The sequence below is a fragment of the Talpa occidentalis genome, unplaced genomic scaffold, assembly GCF_014898055.3.
Source record: "Talpa occidentalis isolate TD23 unplaced genomic scaffold, MPIMG_talOcc4v2.1 talOcc4.7, whole genome shotgun sequence".
In the NCBI taxonomy this organism is placed as follows: Eukaryota; Metazoa; Chordata; class Mammalia; order Eulipotyphla; family Talpidae; genus Talpa; species Talpa occidentalis.
This window is the reverse complement of record NW_023605083.1, coordinates 125158696-125176368: the sequence shown is the minus strand read 5'-3', so window position 1 is coordinate 125176368 and position 17673 is coordinate 125158696. Positions and strand designations below refer to the sequence as shown.

The following is a 17673-nucleotide window of genomic DNA, read 5'->3' as shown; positions in this document are numbered from 1 at the left end:
TGCGCCACCAGGGGAGGCCCCGGGGCTATTTTATTTCTTTATTGACAACTTGAGCTTTTGGTTGAATTGCCTGTTCAAGTACTCAAAAATTTCTATTGATGATGCCTTCCTCAGTTTGACCATTAAGAACCTTAAGAAAGACCATTAGAAGAAGTTTGGTTTTAAAATTTAAGGTATGATTGGTAAAAGGTCCCATGTGCAATTTGTGCAACTTCCTGAGAGTCTAAAAATTTCAAAATAAAGTGCAAACAAAAGTAAGGAACGGACCGCTAAAGCGCGGGCTCAGTCCTTTACTGCCTGTTGCTGCACTTGATAATTCTGACTGGTAGACTCAGGCGGGTGGGAGGGGAGCACTGTATGATATCAGATCTCCAAACAAACAACGGTTAGGGACCTTGCTTTTGTGTTGTTTTTAATTTGGAAATAATCTCAAACTTTAAACTGGTTACAAAAATTAAAACTCAACAAGGAACACCAAATTTATACGTTCACTTTTGACCCCATGAGCATCAGCTTTTGAAAATGTGCTATTTTGTGACCACAGCCACTACTTTCTTCTCATCCTCCTTCTAGATTTTCAGAACCACAGTCTCCTAGATTGAAACTTTCATTTACCTGATCAAAATTGTTTATATCCAATCTTCAAACTTCTCAAGAACCCACACTGGTTCTGTTTCCTAGGACTTAAACAAATCCAAACACAGCCTTTAAAGGTTTTTGAGCAATGGGTTTCCTGCCCCAGCCTTCAAATATTAATCATCCTCCCTAGCGCCCCAGCGCAGCCTAATAAAATGGTTTCTCTTGCTCAGATGTAACTGACTTATTCTCATCTCAGAGCCTTTCTGTACCCTGGAGTTTCTGCTCTGCAATGTTCTTTCTCCACATTGCTTCCTTCAAACTTAGACGTATGACTTTTCTGCTTAAAAAAAAATTTTTTTTAACTCCTGCACTTCTTGATTATCATCATCTGATTTGGGCATACCTGTTCTGAGTTTTTATTACTTAACTAGGATTTTTGCTCTTACACAGATGTCGCCATCCATCTGATGGACAGATGGATGTTCCCACCCAGTGGAGAGCACCATCATTATTTTTTATAAGCTTGCACAGGCCTTGAATGATTGTGCTGGAGACTTGACCTGATTTTGAATGAATTACTGTGAACTGAATTGGAATTTTATTATTAGAACCACCTAGCAATCCATAAAGCGAAGTTCTAATTGTGTTGATGCGTTGGAACGCCCTTTTCCTCCAGGGATGTGGCACTCTTCCCAGATGGGTCTTCCTCATGGAAGTGCAGTGGCTGAAGGAGGAGGGCCTCTGTTTCACCATACCCGACCTTGCTGGGTTGGAAGAGATTTTGAGTGTGGGTCTGGGCGCCTGACAACTAGCGAGAAGGGAGTTCTGGGTTTCTAGCTCCAGGTTTATGTGCCTTGGGAGACTTGCCTTTACAGAAGGAAGACTACTTTCGTTCTCTTTTCTTTTTTTAAATGAAATTAAGGCTAGAGCTAGTTCATTATCTACAATGTCAATATTGATTTTCGTTTGTGAGGTGGAGTATTAACAGATTAGAATGGCTGGTGGCAGTTCTCAGCTGCTTCACTGAATTTAAATGAATGGCGTGATAGCTGTGAAGATGATGCACTTGAGACTTTTAGACTGGATCTGGCCTTTCGACTGTGGTTGGTTTCACCAGCTTCGTTGTTTCCTCTGCAGCATCCAAGTTTAAATACAGAGTTTTAAGAAGAGTTTTAAGACCTCTTCTTGTCCTTTTTATCAAGCCAACTCCTATTTAAAAATGCATGGGTAAAAGGCGTTAAGAAAGCCTCTGCAATATAGTACAGCTTGCCTTTTTCCCTCTGCCAAGAGAAATTTTTGCATTAGAACTGTAGACTAACACAACCCATGCTAGCGCATATCTCATGTCCAAGTGCAAGCTTGTCAGAGGCAGCAAATGTCTAAGGAGCCAAATTTTACGAAAAGACTATTAATAACAAACTGGAAGGATTAGGGATGCTCCTGAGAAGTGGAGAAGCATATTCCAAACCAGACTTGCCTCTTAAGATGTTGTCTTACTGCGCTCTCTGTATCTGGGTGCTAGTTCAGTTTTCAATCAAATTTGTTTTCTTCAGATCTCCTTGCTTCCCGCCGCCTCCTCTCCCTGCTCTAGTATATGAATTCGAATTGAAATAATAATAATGATTGTAGACACGCAACTATTTAGCTGTCCTAATGTGGGAGACAAGCGGAGTTAAGTACCTCTGTTAGACCCCAGGATTGAGTTGTTTCAAATACAGCTAGAGAGGGGAAGGACGGCTGTTTCTAGAAAATTAATAAGCCTTTATTGCTATGGACTTCCACTATTTTTACTCTGAATATATCTCTGAAAATTGAGTTTCTTCCCCCTTTAGCATTTCTTGCAATGCTGGTTTCATGGTGATAAACTCCTTTAGCTTTTGCTTATCTGGAGAGCTCTTAATCTCTCCCTCAAATCTGAATGACCATCTTGCCAGGTATAGAATTTTTTGTTGAAAGATTCTGCCTTTCAGCAATTAGATTCTATCAGGCTACTCTCTTCTGGTCTGCCCAGTTTCCATCGAAAAATCTGTTGGTAGCTTCCTGGGTAGCCTTTGTGGGTGACACACTACTTTTCTCTTGCTACTTTTAAGGTTTTTCCTTTCTAATTTTTGCCATATTGGGCCTCCCTGGTGGCCTGAGGGTTAAGTCTCACCACTATCACCATGATGGCCTGAGTTTGATCCCCAGCCAGGGAGCTGACCCGCCTGGCACAGCAGACCTCTCCTGTTTCACCTGCTGCTCTCCTCAGCAGTGTGCTTTAGTCAGTCTACCTGTTCTGTTCCCCACTGTGTCTCTGGTGACTCCTCTCACTCTCCCCTCACCCCCACCTCTGGCCTACACCCCAGTTCTTCTATGCAAAATAAATAAATCTTAAAATAAAGGAATAATTCTTCAAAAAAAATTTTTTTTGCCATGCTAATTATCATGTGTCTTGTGTGGATCTCTTTCTTGTTGGATCCCTCAACTTGAAACATTCTGGTCTCTAGTACATGGATGGCTACTTACTTCCCTAGATTAGGGAATTTTTTGGTGATTATTTTCGCAAAAACTTTTTCTGGCTCTTTCTGGCTGTCTTCATCTTCCAGTATCCCTGCAATGAGAGTATTACTCCTTTTGATGTTGTTCCAGAGGCCCCTTAGGTATATTCATTTTTAAATTCTTTTTTCACTTTGTTGCTCTGGGTGAGTTGTGTTGCTTTGTCTTCAGCTCACGTCTCCACTCCGCTGCCTCATTTAGTTGGCTGTTGGGCCCTGCTCTTGTATTTTTTAGTTCGATTATTATATTCTTCAGCTCTGTGTCTTCTATTTGGATCATCTTTGAATTTTCTAGCGCATCTATTCTCCTGAGGCCAGTGAGCATCTCTATAGCATTACTTTCAGGTTTTCCTCAGGTAGTTTGCTTATTTCTGTTTCTTTGTGCTCTTTTTCTTGTGTTTTGTTTTTCTCTTTCATGAGGCATGGTCTTGTTTCCGTTATTTTGCCTAGTTTGTTGTGATGGCTTCTGTGTTCTAGGCAACACCTCTACCTGCTTGCTGTGTGTGTGGTTTCGCGAGAGTGATGTCATGTGCAGTGCAGGAGATCCGTCCCCCCCGGCTTCCCAAGTTAGTCGCTCTAGTGTGTCCCTTTGTGGCCTGTACCCTCCTGCGCGCTGTGCCAGTGCAGCACTGTGGGTAGGGCTGTCAGCCCTGCCAGGCTGTGGCACGTTGGTTGGGGTTGGGTTTAGCCTCAGCCCTGGACGAAGGTGTGCTTAGTGAGTGGGCACTGTAGGTCTGGCTTTGGTGGGTGACTGCTTGGGATTGCTGCTGGTGAGTGCTGAGGTATCCTTGATAATCAGACTGCCTGCTTGTTGGGATTCACTGCGCTGGCAGTGGTATACAGCGCCAGCAGCTGCCTGCAGTGTTAAGAGAGCACTTAGCAGCTGGAGGTGACTAGCCAAGCTATGGGAGATATGTGAGGTAGGTGGGCTGCTGGTGGTGGTCAGATCAGCTCATGCCCAAGAGGTCCGGTAGCTGGATCTAGGCCATGGCAACTGGGACCATGTGTTGGGCCTTGCAGGAGGGGGGAATGCATGAGTGGGGTGCTGTGGGCCGTTCGTGGGGTACAACAGGTGTCGGGGCCTGCCTGCTGGCTGGTTATGCTTTGGGAGGTCCACGGGGTGCTTGCTGCTTGTAGGGCACAGCTGGCTTGGTAGCAGAGGCTGGGCCTGTTTGTCTGCAGGGGTAGGCCCTTTTGATTTTTGTCTATAAGCCCCCAGCTAGGCTAATTACTTCCTAGAGCTGGGTGGAGCTCTCATCAGGATTCTAGACCTTAGGGTCTAAAAGTATGGAGAGTGGGTTCCAAGATGGCACCCTACCCGCTGTTATCTGCAGGGTTGGAAGAGGTTGCCAAGATGGTGCCTGCCAGTGACTCTAGTTTGTTCCCTAAAGTTTCTGCCTCCTAGGCAAATGCTGTAAGATGATATCTGAGATTCCTTCACCTATGAGTCAGGGCACTGTTCAGATTGGTGTTAACACTTTGGGTCCCAGGGAAAGAGCGTCTACTATTTGCTGGTTGTTCGGCTCTCCTTTTCCCCCAGCTTTTCTCTGCTCACTCCTTTCTGACCCTAAGGCAGGGGTTCCAGGGGCTCATCTCCATGATGCTGCATCATAGGGCTGGACGCAGGTATTAGTCTCACCCTGCACCCTGCTCCCCAGGGAAGAGTTGTGTGTGAGGAGACCTCTTCCTGATTTTACCTTGTTGCGCCCAAGGTGGGCTTTCTTTCTGGTGAGAGTGTCTCTCTGTCCTCCCATCCACCGTGGTGCTGCCTCTTTACCCTGCGTGCAGGAGCTGCATTCATTTGGGTTCCAGGTTTGTTTCTTACATAGATTGATCACTAGGTGTTGATTTGCTGTGGTCATGGGAGGAGCCGAGCACACGTTTTCTCTATTCCGCCATCTTGGACCATCTGTTTTTACTTTTGTTGCCGTAATTTGGTATCATGTCCAAGATATTGCCAAACCCAATGCTATGAAGCTTTCCCCTGTTTCCTTCTAAGAGTTTTATAGTTTTAGGTCATACATTAGATCTTTGATCCATTTATTATGGTGTATGGTAAAGATCCAACTTCATCCTGTCACCTGAAGGATGAAATTTTGACCCTGGAAAACAAACCACATGTTTTCTTAGCTCATTTTTCTATCTTCTAGGTGCTTCCTTTTATCCTGTTATTTCTCTAAATTTCCCTGCGACGCATAGTGTGATGCTGTCCTTACTGTTGCTGAGGGAGTATGTCCTGGAGATCTTTATTAATAGAGAGAGTTGACAGTATTTCTCTAATGCTTTGAACAGTGGCCACTAGAGTCAGCACAAAATGAAATTCTCTCTTTAACAATGTATCTTAATTACTTAAGAGAGTAAGACTAACAAACACCTAAGTGAATGGTCTTGCATACCTCCCTTTATCGTTTTCCTTCTACTCCTGTAACAAGTTACCACAAATTTAGTGCCTTAAACAGCACCAATTCATTGTCTTACGTTCTGGAGGTTGAAGTCCCAAAATAAATGTGTTGGCAGTTCTGCCTTCACTTGGAGGCTCTGGGGGAAATTCATCATCTCTTGCCTGTTCTGACTTCTGGAGGCCGCTGCTGCCATGCGCTGTGCCCCTTACCTCACTCCATCCCCTGCCTCCCTTATCACTTCTTTAAGTTTTCTGCCTCTGTCTTCCGTTTTGTAGAACCCTTGAGATTACAGTGCACCCACACAAATAATCCAGGATAACCTTCCCGGCGCAGGGGAGGGGTGCCACACAGCTTGTCACATTTCGCCATCCCTCCTTGTTTCCCTCAAGGAGCTGGGTGCCTCCTCTGTTGAGCCGGCTTGGACTCGTGTGTTCTTCCTCTTCTGTAGTCTTCCATCTGGTCCTGTTGGTTCAGTCTCTTCCACTTCTTTCTCATCTGTCCCTTTCTTTTCAGCCCCTCGCCAGCCCTCTCATTCAGGCATTTCTTACCTCATGCGCAGACTGCCAAGATCCTGCAGACTGATCTGCCTGCCTAGAATATCTTCTGTACATATTTAAGCTCAACTTGAACCATACTTATTTTTGTTCTGTGCCTGATTATTCCATTATTGAAAGTACTTTTCTTTATCATCTTTTTCTGCTGCTGTTTCTCAGTTTTATTGCTTGGTTGGTACCTTTGATAATGCGTCATTCCTTTGATTTGAAAAAAGTATTTCTAAAACTAACTTCAGGCCTCAGGCAAAAGGGGAGCAGTTGTGTTTGCATCTGGCAGGTACCTGGGGGTGCTCCTGGTCACCATAAAGGGGAGTCATGGTTGAGATTCTCTGGCTCCTTCAGGAGGTGAACCTGGGCCTTCAGTCTCAGTGAGGACTTCCCTGCCCTATTTCACCTGGTCCTGAGTAGGTGCGGCCCTCCCCAACCAAGACTCAGAGGTAGTTGAAAACCCAGGGTCTTTTGGTCTGCTGGGGGCTTTGAAAGGTGATGACCTGTTGTTGGGAAGGAAATTTCCTTTTTTGGCATTTCAGTTTTTGAGGACTGAAGATAAGGTGGGACCTTGGTTTTTTTTTTTTTTTTTTAAATATTTATTTATTTATTTTATACAAGAACCGGGTACAGGCCAGATGCGCGGGAAGGTAAGAGGATTCACCAGAGACAGAGCGGGGAACAGAACAGGCAGACTGATGAAATACACTGCTGAGGGGAGCGGCACTGCTGAAGCTGCGGACAGCTTCACAGCGTGGCGCTCAACCGCCTGCGCCACCAGGGGAGGCCCAAGATGGGACCTTTTTTTAAGTGTGGTGTATGATTGGATTTGCATAGTAGAAGACAGGATATGTCACCTTTTTATAAAACTAGATCGTCATGAGATCTTCATTGCTCAGTGCAGTTGGTCACATGCTGATGTTTGTTGAAAACCCAGCTTTTAGCTCCTGGGAGAGCTGTCCACGAAGGCACTCAGAGGGTGGGGACCAAGCCCAGGACACAGGAGGGAGCATTTTGGTGACGTGCGTAAGGAGGCAGCTTCTGCGTTGGGGAAGGCAGCAGGACAGCATTATAAAAAGAAGAGACTTGCTCCTGCCCCTTCCTTGGACAAACTGTAATTTTCCTAGGCCTCAATTAAGTGCGCTTTCCTCTGAGCCTGGCTGTTGTGCAAGGCCGTGACTGTGGAGGTGCTGGTTCTGCTGTCCCAGGCAACCAGCCATCAGAGGACACAAAGGGGGCCTTGGAATCTGCTCGATGGTTGTCTAGAATCCAAACCATGGACCCTGTTGGTCCCGGTACACTCAGTTATCCAGCAGTTTTGGTCCCGGAAGCAGCCCTTGTGTGTCTAGTCTGATCCCTTAACTGCAGATGAGCAAACAGGGCCCTGAGATTTAATTGTTTTGAAAAAGCATCAATACTGCTCTAGTCTCACAAGGCAGGTTTGTTTAAAAAAATCCAGTGACATGGAGCCAGACTTTGGTCTTTGTGATTTTTGGGCATTTACTCCAAACATCTAAAGCTGCTGCCTGGCTGCTGGAGAAAGACACTGGTGATGTTAAGCCAGGTTGCCCGCCACCAGCTGGACACCTGGCATGTAGCTCTCCATGGAGCCTAACTCAGACCCTGTTGGCTGACAGACCTTGAGATAGTCTTGTCAGAGATCAGCCGACGTCCCTTTAACCCACAAGTCAGGGAACCCAACTGATCATAAGAGGATAGGGCAACTAGGTCCCTGGTGGCCCTTCCTGGGCAGATGCCAGCTCGTTTCCCTGAGACCTTGCCTGGCTGCTGAGGCCGCAGGCTACAAGATACACTGCTGATTTTGCCCTTTGACCCTGGATTGGACTCTGCTTTGCCCGCAGATTCCCAGGCTATCCCCTCAACTGCAGGCAGGCCTTTCCCCTCTTGCCGTGCTCTCCAGAGGACCCACTCACACTGTTCAACCCCCAACATCATGCTCTCTGTGTTTGCGCCTATGCCCCAGCTGCTTTACTGGGGGCCACTGCTGCTTGCAGAGCAGCGTGGAGTAGCAGAGCCACGCTCGCCCTGTCCGTTACTGAAACAGTTTAAATGGAACTCATTTTTTAGCCTACTGAGAATTATCAAGTACCAAACTTTCTTTTTAAATTACCTCTATAATTTTCTTTTAAAATTACCATTATAAAACTAGGTGACAGTTAAATGAAAAACATGTGTTCTGTTCGGCATTTTTCTTTTTACTAAGCCTACAAACCTGTTGGCTTACAGATAACAGAAGGTTTGTTCCGGACCTGAGGCTGTCTCTCTGGCTTGCTGCCTTCTGGATTTAGATTACTTTGTCTGATGGATAAGGGAGCATTCCTGTTCCCGGATCCAGCGGCCCCGGATAGCCTGCGGGTCCTACAGAAGTGTGGGCAAAACTCTGTTCTTATGAAAAGTACTTGTGAAAGTAATTTCTCTCAAGTATGGACACTAAGAATGTATAGTTTCAGATGTGTGCTCACTGTGATGGGGCCTTTGAGCTGTAATTCTTGTCATCGTGGGGGTGTTTCTTGTTTCTGGTGATCCAGGGTCACTATTTCCTGCCGTCCTCCCCTGCTTCCCTGCCCAGTTCTTCCCCCCAGCCCCCGGGTTACCTCTCATCTTGTTAGTGGAATCAGAAGTCAACACTTTGAACGTGAATATTTGATAGAAGTCTTAAATGTAGGAGTTCTTCAAACTAGAGAAACAAGCAAGCAACATAATGCTGGCTGTCTGTGGAAGGTCACGTGTGTTATGTTGACTTACATAGACTCGCCTGCAGACAGAAACACCAGCCTTTTAAATTTGAAAAGGACTCTTGATCTCCTGTTTACAGGTGACAGTTCTGGGACCCAAAGGGGTCTTAGCATGTTCAGGGTCCCAGAAAGCCAGTTGAAAAGGGAGATGTTCCAGAAGCTGCATTTCCTAATCCCAGGGCTGCTGCCTTTCCTCCCCAAGACAGACACATGTGTACTGATGACCTCAGACTTACCATGTGGCAGGACCCCCTACTCCCCTTCAGGCCTCCGGCCCTTCTTTCTCATTATGCCCCTTCCACGATAATCTACCAGTCTGTTTAAAAGATCGAGTTAAGCACAGCACTATGAAGCTGTCCTCAGCCTCTGCAGCACGAGTTTGATCCCCAGCCAGCCAGGGAGCAACCCACATGGCGCAGCAGACCTCTCCTGTCTCGCCTGCTGCTCCCCTCGGCAGTGTATTTCAGTCAGTCTGCCTGTTCTGCTCCCCGCTCTCTCTCTGGTGGATCCTCACACCCCCCAAAATCTCTGGCCTGTGCCCCAGCTCTTGTATGCATGAATACATAAATCTTTAAAAAAAAATCGAGTGGGTGTCCTTCCTCCCATGCTGGCCACCTGAGGTCCACTCTTCTGGTCTGTTTTCGCTCTCTCTCGTCTCTGCAGGTAGTGGTGTGAATTTCCATCTTGCAGGGCCTGTTGTGATGCCTGGTACCCAGTGAACAGGGTGTGTGTCTTTTGTTTCGCTGCCCAGCCTATCAGGTGTCTGCCTTCTCAGCTGGCTGCTAAATAAGCTCAGGAGGACAGAAGGCAGAGCTTCCCCGTCTCACCATCCAGAGCGGGGTTCTCAGCTGGAGGTGGGTGACAGCATCGGTCCTTCGTGTTTCTGTCACTGACTCGTGCATTCAGTTTGAAATGTCAGCTTTATTATGAAGCCTGAGAACACGGTCAGCGCTGACTTCATGGCACCTACCACTGGGGAAAAGAGAAGTCAGCGCGTCACAGCAGTGGTTTACAGAGTTCCCGTCCACACTCGGATGCTTTACTACTTATTTGCGGTGTGAGACTGTGTGTTAGTGGGGGATGCACGCCGGTGATTATTAGGATAGCTTGGAAAGTTGCAATGGAAGCAGTGACACTCCTGAGTTAGCTTTTCATAGCTAGAAACTGTTCCAAGATCCTCAAAATCACCAGGATGTTGCCTTTTAGCCTGTTGAATTTCTGACGTGACGCTGGTAACAGCTATTGCGCAGGTGTTTCAAGCCTTGAAATACAGAACTTCTGATAGAAATGATCTAGTTGAGAGGGAGGGAGCGATAACTCAGATGTTGTGAAATAAGACAGATTGCATGGCATTTGTAACACTGGTGTGTAGTGTGCGCATAAAAGAGAATGCCTAACTGGAATTTATCCGGTGAAAATTAAACCATTAAACCTGCTTAAGTGAAAAACTGTGGCCGTTCGCCAAGTGAAAGCATTATCACCATTGAGAAGTGAGCTTCCGGGGTGCTGCTGTCTGCTCATGATGGTGTCTCCTGTGGAGACCACTTTCTGACTCTGGTTTTCTTGCTGTTTTCACAGAGCTTGAGCCCTTGTGAAGCCGGCAATGACAAGTCTGAATGGTCGCCATGCCGAGAAAACCATTGACATGCCCAGACCATCAGCCCCCAGAGTGCACGTGCAGAGGTCCGTGTCCCGAGACACGATCGCCATTCACTTCTCGGCATCCGGGGAGGAGGAGGAGGAAGAGGAGGAGGAGTTCAGAGAGTACCTCGAGGAGGGGCTGGACGACCAAAGCATTGTAACGGGGCTCGAAGCCAAGGAAGACCTTTACCTTGAACCCCAGGGTGATCATGGCCCCACGGGCCCTGCCGCCCAGCCCATCCTGGCAGGCGGACTGCTGGCATCCCCTGCCATTTTGCCTGTCTCCGAGAACACTGTAAAGCTGCTGGAGTCCCCTCCGGTGGCACAAGTATTAAGTGCAGTGCCATTGACTCTGTCCCCAGGGTCGTCGTCCTTGGGGCCCATCGCCAGCTCTCCCAGTGTGTCATCTCTTTCTGAGCAGAAAACCAGTTCTTCCTCCCCCTTGTCCTCCCCTTCCAAGTCTCCTGTCCTCTCATCCAGTGCCTCATCCTCCACCCTTTCCAGCGCAAAACCCTTCATGAGCCTCGTGAAGTCCCTGTCAACCGAGGTGGAGCCAAAAGAATCCCCACACCCCCCAAGGCACAGGCACTTGATGAAGACGTTAGTCAAGTCTCTTTCCACGGACACCTCCAGGCAGGAGACAGATGCTGTGTCCTACAAGCCACCAGACTCCAAGCTGAATTTGCACCTGTTCAAGCAGTTCACCCAGCCACGAAACACAGGTGGAGATTCCAAAACTGCGCCTTCTTCCCCGCTGACGTCTCCCTCCGATACACGCTCCTTTTTTAAAGTGCCCGAAATGGAGGCTAAAATCGAAGACACTAAACGACGCCTTTCAGAAGTCATCTATGAACCTTTTCAGCTCCTCAGTAAAATTATAGGGGAAGAAAGTGGCAGCCATAGGCCCAAAGCCTTATCTTCAAGTGCTTCAGAACTCTCCAATCTGTCCAGCCTGAACGGTCACCTGGAAAGCAATAACAACTACAGCATCAAGGAAGAGGAGTGTGATTCCGAGGGGGACGACTATGGGAGTGACCCCAGCATCCCCAAAGCAGACCCCCCAAAGCCCATGGATGAGCCCACAAGAGAGGCAGAACTGAAGAGCTTCCAGGGGGCCAGCCTGAAGGACTTAAGCCTGAAGACAAGTTCCCTTGTTCTGGAGAAATGTTCTCTGTCTGCCTTAGTGAGCAAGGAAGATGAAGAGTTTTGCGAACTGTACTCCGAGGACTTCGATTTGGAAACGGAGGGGGAGAGTAAAACTGATAAACTCCCAGATACCCCACTTAAGCCAGAGGTGCTGCGGGCAGACGCAGGCGCGGCCCTTGACAGCGACGACGAGGTGGACACAGGCACGCAGCACCCAGAGCTGCCAGTGAAGACGCTGGGCTTCTTCATCCTGTGCGTCTACGCGTACCTCATCCTCCCCCTGCCCCACTATGCGAGCGGACTCTTCCTGGGAATTGGCCTTGGATTCATGACTGCAGTTTGCATGATTTGGTTTTTTACACCACCAAGTGCTCATAAATATCACAGATTGCATAAAAACTTACAACACTGGAACTCAAGATCTCTGGATATCAAAGAACCTGAAATTCTAAAGGTAAGCGTCCCAGCCGCAGCTCACATCCCGGCTGCTTTGAGATCTACTTAAATTTTGTAGTTAACTGATAGGTTTTTTTTTTTTTTTTTGTGGGACCCTCGCCCGCGGCGGGGGAACGAACTGGCGCTGCAGAGGCTGTAGTTAACTAATAGGTTTTTGCACTCACGCTGTTTTTAGAAAGACTTGGGAATCCCTTCCTTCTCCAGACACCCGTGAGACTGATCTGGTAAACCTTATTCTAGTGTAGGTTTTGCTGATTCACCAAGAAGTTTTTCTTTTCTTTCGTTTTTTTTTTAATTTTTTTTTAAGATTTTATTTATTTATACAAGAGCTGGGGTACAGGTCAGAGGCGCGGGAGGGTGAGAGGATTCACCAGAGACAGATTGGGGAGCAGAACAAGCAGACAGACGAAAGACATTGCTGAGGGGAGCAGCGGGCGTGACAGGAGAGGTCTGCTGTGCCATGTAGGAATCTCCCTGGCCAGCTGGGAATTGAACCTGCGCCGCAGAAGCTGCGGACAGCTTCTTAGTGCGGCGCTCAACCCGCTGCGCCACCGGCAAGACCCTCACCAAGAAGTTTTTCAAGGATCTACATCCATTTCCTATCTCAGTCTCTCTCTCTCAACTTAGCAAGAATTTGCTACTTGCAGAGGATTTATTATAGCTGAGTCTGTTAGGATTAAATACTCTTGGGACCCTGGAGAAGGGTTAAATACTGGAAATGCAAGAGAAGAGAAGGAGGATGAGAAGGTAAATGCTGGCCAGTGGTTGCTCTCTCCTGGCACAGGGGTATGGGCTGGAGAAAGAGACCTCACCATCCACTGTGTCAGATGCCAGGCTTGGGTATCGTGAGGGAGGCACCAGACGATCCCTGAGACTGCAGGAAGAAGATACTAGAACTTAAAACAAAAGAGAGAGAGAGAGAGAGAGAGAGAATATTAAAACTTTTGTATTTATTTTTGCATATTAAAATTTTCTGTTTGTGTATATTTCATAATAGTCACAATATGAAAGTACCCTTGTAGCTTATATAGTAAATCTTAGGTACCTACATCTTTGAAAAATATGTATTCAAGTCCTTTGTGCATTTTTGAATGAGATTTTTTTTTATTGTTAAATTGTAGTTCTCTGTATATCCTGGATATTAATCCCTAATCAAATATGCTAATTGCAAATATTTTCTCTCATTCTTTAGTTTGCCTTTTTACTATGTTGACAGTGTCTTTTGATGCACAAAAATGTTAAATATTCATGAAATCTAATTTGTCTATTTTTTCCTTTGTCACCTGTGCCTATTGTGTCATAGGCAAGAAATCATTGCCAAGTTCAATGTTGTGATGCTTTTGTCCTGCTTTTTGTTAGAATTTTGTTTTCGGTCTTACGTTTACATCCTTGGTTCATTTTGAGTTAAGTTTTGTATCTGGTGTTAAGTATGGGTCCAACTGCATCCTTATGCATCTGGATGTCCAATTTCCCTTTATGCGTCTGGGTGTCCAGTATCCCTAGCACCATTTGTTGTTTTTTCCCCATTGGATGGTCTTGGCACCCTTGTCAAAGAATCATTTGATCCTATATGGAAGGAAGGATTTGTTTCTGGGATTCTGTTCTGATCCAGTGGTCAATGTGTCTATCATGCCAATTGCTACAGTTTTTTTTTTTTAAATTAATGTAGCTTTGATAGTAAGTTTTGGAAATAAGAAGTGTGAGTACAATTCTTTTTCAAGGTTGTTTTGGCTGTTTGAGGTGCCTTGAGAGTCCATATAAATTTTTTGAATGTTTATTTCTGCAAAAAATGTCGTTGGGAGTTTGATATGATTGCGTTAAATCTATAGACTGTTTTCTTTTCACAAACCTTTTTCCCTTTGTAAAGCAGCAGTGGCAGCTCTCCTGCCCACCTGTGACTACACAGATGCCACCTAGTTCAGTAGTAGGGGTGAGATTTGGAGTGTCCTCTCTCTCTGCTTCTCCTGTGACACCTCTCTGTCCAGGCCTATCTGAAGAAGCCTTTGCATTATAGGAGATACATGAAAATTAGTTTTCCTGGAGGAGTTTTGAAACCTTAGTTATTGATTATAACCTTTAGCTTTTCAAGTTGAAAACTTGCTGCTTTTTTCTGTTAAATAAATAGTTTTTTTCCTCTTTTCTGTTTAAATAAGAATACTTAAAAAAACATAGAGTATGGTATTTATTGCAAAAACAAAGAAAGTAAGGGGAATGACCCTCTTGGTCCAAAATTCTGTTCTGTTTTGATTTTTAATTTCACAGATGTTTCTCACTGTTCAAAAGAAAAAACATGGCCAATACTTAAAAAGCACAAGACAGCCATAGAAAATTTTTTTATCATGCTAGTGGAAGGAAATAACAGTTAATGGTTTGGTATATATACAGTTCGTTTTTGTGTGTGTGTAATCTGCATGTATGAGAAGCACACATGCACACTCACATACTCCTTTTGTTTTGATTTAATGGCTTCATATGTTTTGCAGTCTGACCTTTCTTTCACATGGCAATATATTATGAGACTTTCTTTTTTAAGAGAAACTGGTGCTGAGTCTTGAGGGTATTATACGCTTAAACTTAGTATTAACATATGAAATGGAGCAAAATGACTCATTCTGCATGGTTGCTAGGCTTTTTTGATAGGGTGGTGCTGTGACTACCTGAATTTCATGCTTGCTAAGTAAGTTAGTGCTAACTTTAGCAAGGAAAATGATACTTATATTTAACTCCAGTGCCTAATGACTATGATATTCAATTTAAACTGACTTGCACACTTCATTGTGTTGGGAAGATTTTAAATTTAATCCAGTCAGTCTTCAGTGTTGAGTTCAAGCACTACTATATGTCAAGAGTTTACTAATTAAAGAGATGCCAATGGAATGGGATTTTAATGTTCTGGCATAGTCTGGTTGCTTTGATCCTGTCATTGAAGCAGTGACGGTGTGCTACCATGCTAAGCACTTATAGTGGATTAATGTTATGTGACGGCGTGCTACCATGCTAAGCACTTACAGTGGATTAATGTTGGGTACATTATTTAATCCTCAGCCCTTTTCAGTTAGGGTATGTACTCCTGAAGCTAATAGAGGCACAGAGAGGGTAAGTTCCTCGCCCAAGGTCATACAGCTAGTGAGTGGTAGACCCACACACAACTATTTTTTTTTTTTTTAAGATTTATTAATTTATTTATACAAGCACTGGGTACAGTCAGAGGCACGGGTGGGTGAGAGAATTCACCAGAGACAGAGTGGAGAGCAGAGCAGGCAGACCGACAAAGTACACTGCTGAGGGGAGCAGCGGGCGGCAGGAGAGGTCTGCGCGCCATGTGGGACCCTCGCTGGCGGCCGGGGATCTAACTGGCGCTGCAGAGGCTGCGGGCAGCTTCACTGTGCGGCGCCCAACCCACTGTGCCACCGCCACCGGGGAGGCCCCACGACTATTTTTTTTTTTTAAGGAAAGTGTTTTGCTCTCAGTGCCTGGATCAACGTAGTTACATTTTCTTTGTAGAAAGCAAATTCTTAAGTGTTGTCATGGAATGACACCTGTAATCCAAACAAATTGTCTTAGGCTGTCTGATGAGCATTCTTCCTGGTTGATGTTTGAACAGCTCTGGTTGAATATTTAGATAATTCTTTTTAAAAGAAATCCCCAGTACCTGCTTTTTAAAAAGGAATATGTAAAGGGGGTTAAGATGAAAAATAATTACTAAAAAACATACAGCTTATAGAGAGTTTTCTTTCCTTCCTACAAAAGTGGAAATTGTTTATAGGATTTAAAAACCGATGTTTGTTGCTTAGAAGTGGTGAGTCTGCTCTCATATCAGTGCCCATTATAGGGCTGCCCTCCTGAATTCAAAAGTAGTCAAGAATGGTGTGTGCCCAGTGGAAGAGGAGAGAAATGGGGGTGATGGTAAGTTCTAGGTTTCCATTCTGTCCCCAGATTTACATGGCCTTCAGGTGATACAGGAGATGGGCTTTGGTTTCTTTATGGTTTCTTTAGAAAACAGTTTGATATTGGGGATTAGTCGGCTATTTTGAGTTATTTTCTGTACATCTGATCCTGCTTAGGTTTTTTTTTTTTTTATTTTTTATAAAGGATATGATAATGCAGAGTGAGTTTTAAAAATTCATGATACAGAAGGCTAAGAAACCTGCTGGAGGTAAAGGTCTCCAACACAGAGGCCCAGCCTGTGACAGTGACCATGCAGGTGACATGCCCTCAGAAGACTCCCTCGGTGCCCCCAGGAACCAGTTTGGCAGGCAGCTTGCTGCTCCAGGACTGTTTTAAGAGGCATGTGTTTTTAAACCTCAGAGCCATATAAATCCTCATTGATGGGTCCAGGAGACCTTGCAGCCTAGACTGAGAGTCTGGTTTCTTTATTGGCTCCATAAACAATTCAAGGAGCATTGCAGTTTTTCATCAGTTTGACTTCGCTTGACAAGGAAAGGAAGGAGAAATGTAAACCTTTTCTGTACTTTCTCATGTTGATTTTATTATTCCATTTGCACTATAGACATTTGTATTTAAAAATGATGCTGTAACAGTGATGAGTATGTGCGATGGTGAGCCGAAAAGACCAGTGTGCAGCCCGGTTGTAGCTATTCTCAGATTGGTATGTGGTTGGTTAGGCCTCACAGTATCCACAGTCTTCCACTCTGAACCCTCAGCAGCTGTACTTTCTGGAATAGAGGCAATCAAAGCCTCTGTAAGGCCAAAGAGTTGGAAGAACACTTAGAACCCCCTCCAAAGCCTGCTTGTTCTTAGTGGATGGGAATTCTTAGCCAATTCTCTCTCCAAATAGGAGAGGGGTTGCCATAGACATTTAACATGAAGAGATACAAAGTCAAGAGAAGACAAATGTTAGTAGATGCAAATGTGACTTAAAGCACAGCATTCTGGGTAAGTCAACTCAGGTGGAGTCTTGTGTGTGTGCAGAAGCTAAGGCATCATTGCTAAGCAATACCCTGTTACCTTCAGGGGGGTTTATTTTGGGTGACTAGCTAGATGGCCTGAACTGGTGACCCTGGGACCCGGGGAGACTGAGTCAGAGTTAGTATAGTACTCTGGCTAGTGGTGGGGGGGTGGGTATTGCTGAGCATTCTTGGGCAAAGTGAGTGCTCTTCTTTCTTACCACAGGACTTGGAGTATATTTAATTCAGTGTCTTTCCTGCATCCTAGTGTTTCCACGTGTCTGTCCATAATCAGAAGCTTCCTGAAGTTGTCAAAAGATTCTTGGGAAGTATGTTTGTGTATATAAACTCATATAGTTTTAAATTATATTCTTGAGTAAGTGCTTTATCTTAGACTCATAAACCACCTGCAGAATATAGCAGTAGGATGTTGGGTTCTGAAATATTGATCTCTCTTCTTGAAAGAAATGGCCTACCTAGAAGGATGACTAAAGTTATGTTTATGCCATTGCAAGACTAACAGAAATAAATTTTGGATGACCTTTTTCCCTTAGCTTGTGTCACGTGTTGATACTTAATAAGAGATCTTTTTCTAAATAATTAGATTCCCTAAATACAGGCTTTGTTTTGATATATAAAAGAATATTTTTCTAGAAGAACATATTAATTTTGAGAAGAAATTTAACTTGTAAATTTAATCTCAGTTTCAT

At 45.0% G+C, this 17673-nt stretch overlaps 1 protein-coding gene across 4 annotated transcripts in view; it reads left to right on the top strand.

The window, feature by feature from the left end:
- Positions 1-17673, top strand: part of TEX2 (testis expressed 2) — a 98983-nt gene that overhangs the window by 32815 nt on the left and 48495 nt on the right. For 3 of the 4 annotated variants that reach the window (XM_037494481.2, XM_054688910.1, XM_054688911.1), the window contains exon 2: positions 10392-12054. In XM_037494481.2, the coding sequence (XP_037350378.1) occupies positions 10417-12054 (1638 nt within the window). In that variant the 5' untranslated portion in view covers positions 10392-10416. Of the gene's footprint in view, positions 1-9476; positions 9668-10391; positions 12055-17673 lie in introns of those variants that run through there. The other variant, XM_037494482.2, reaches the window with a different exon arrangement.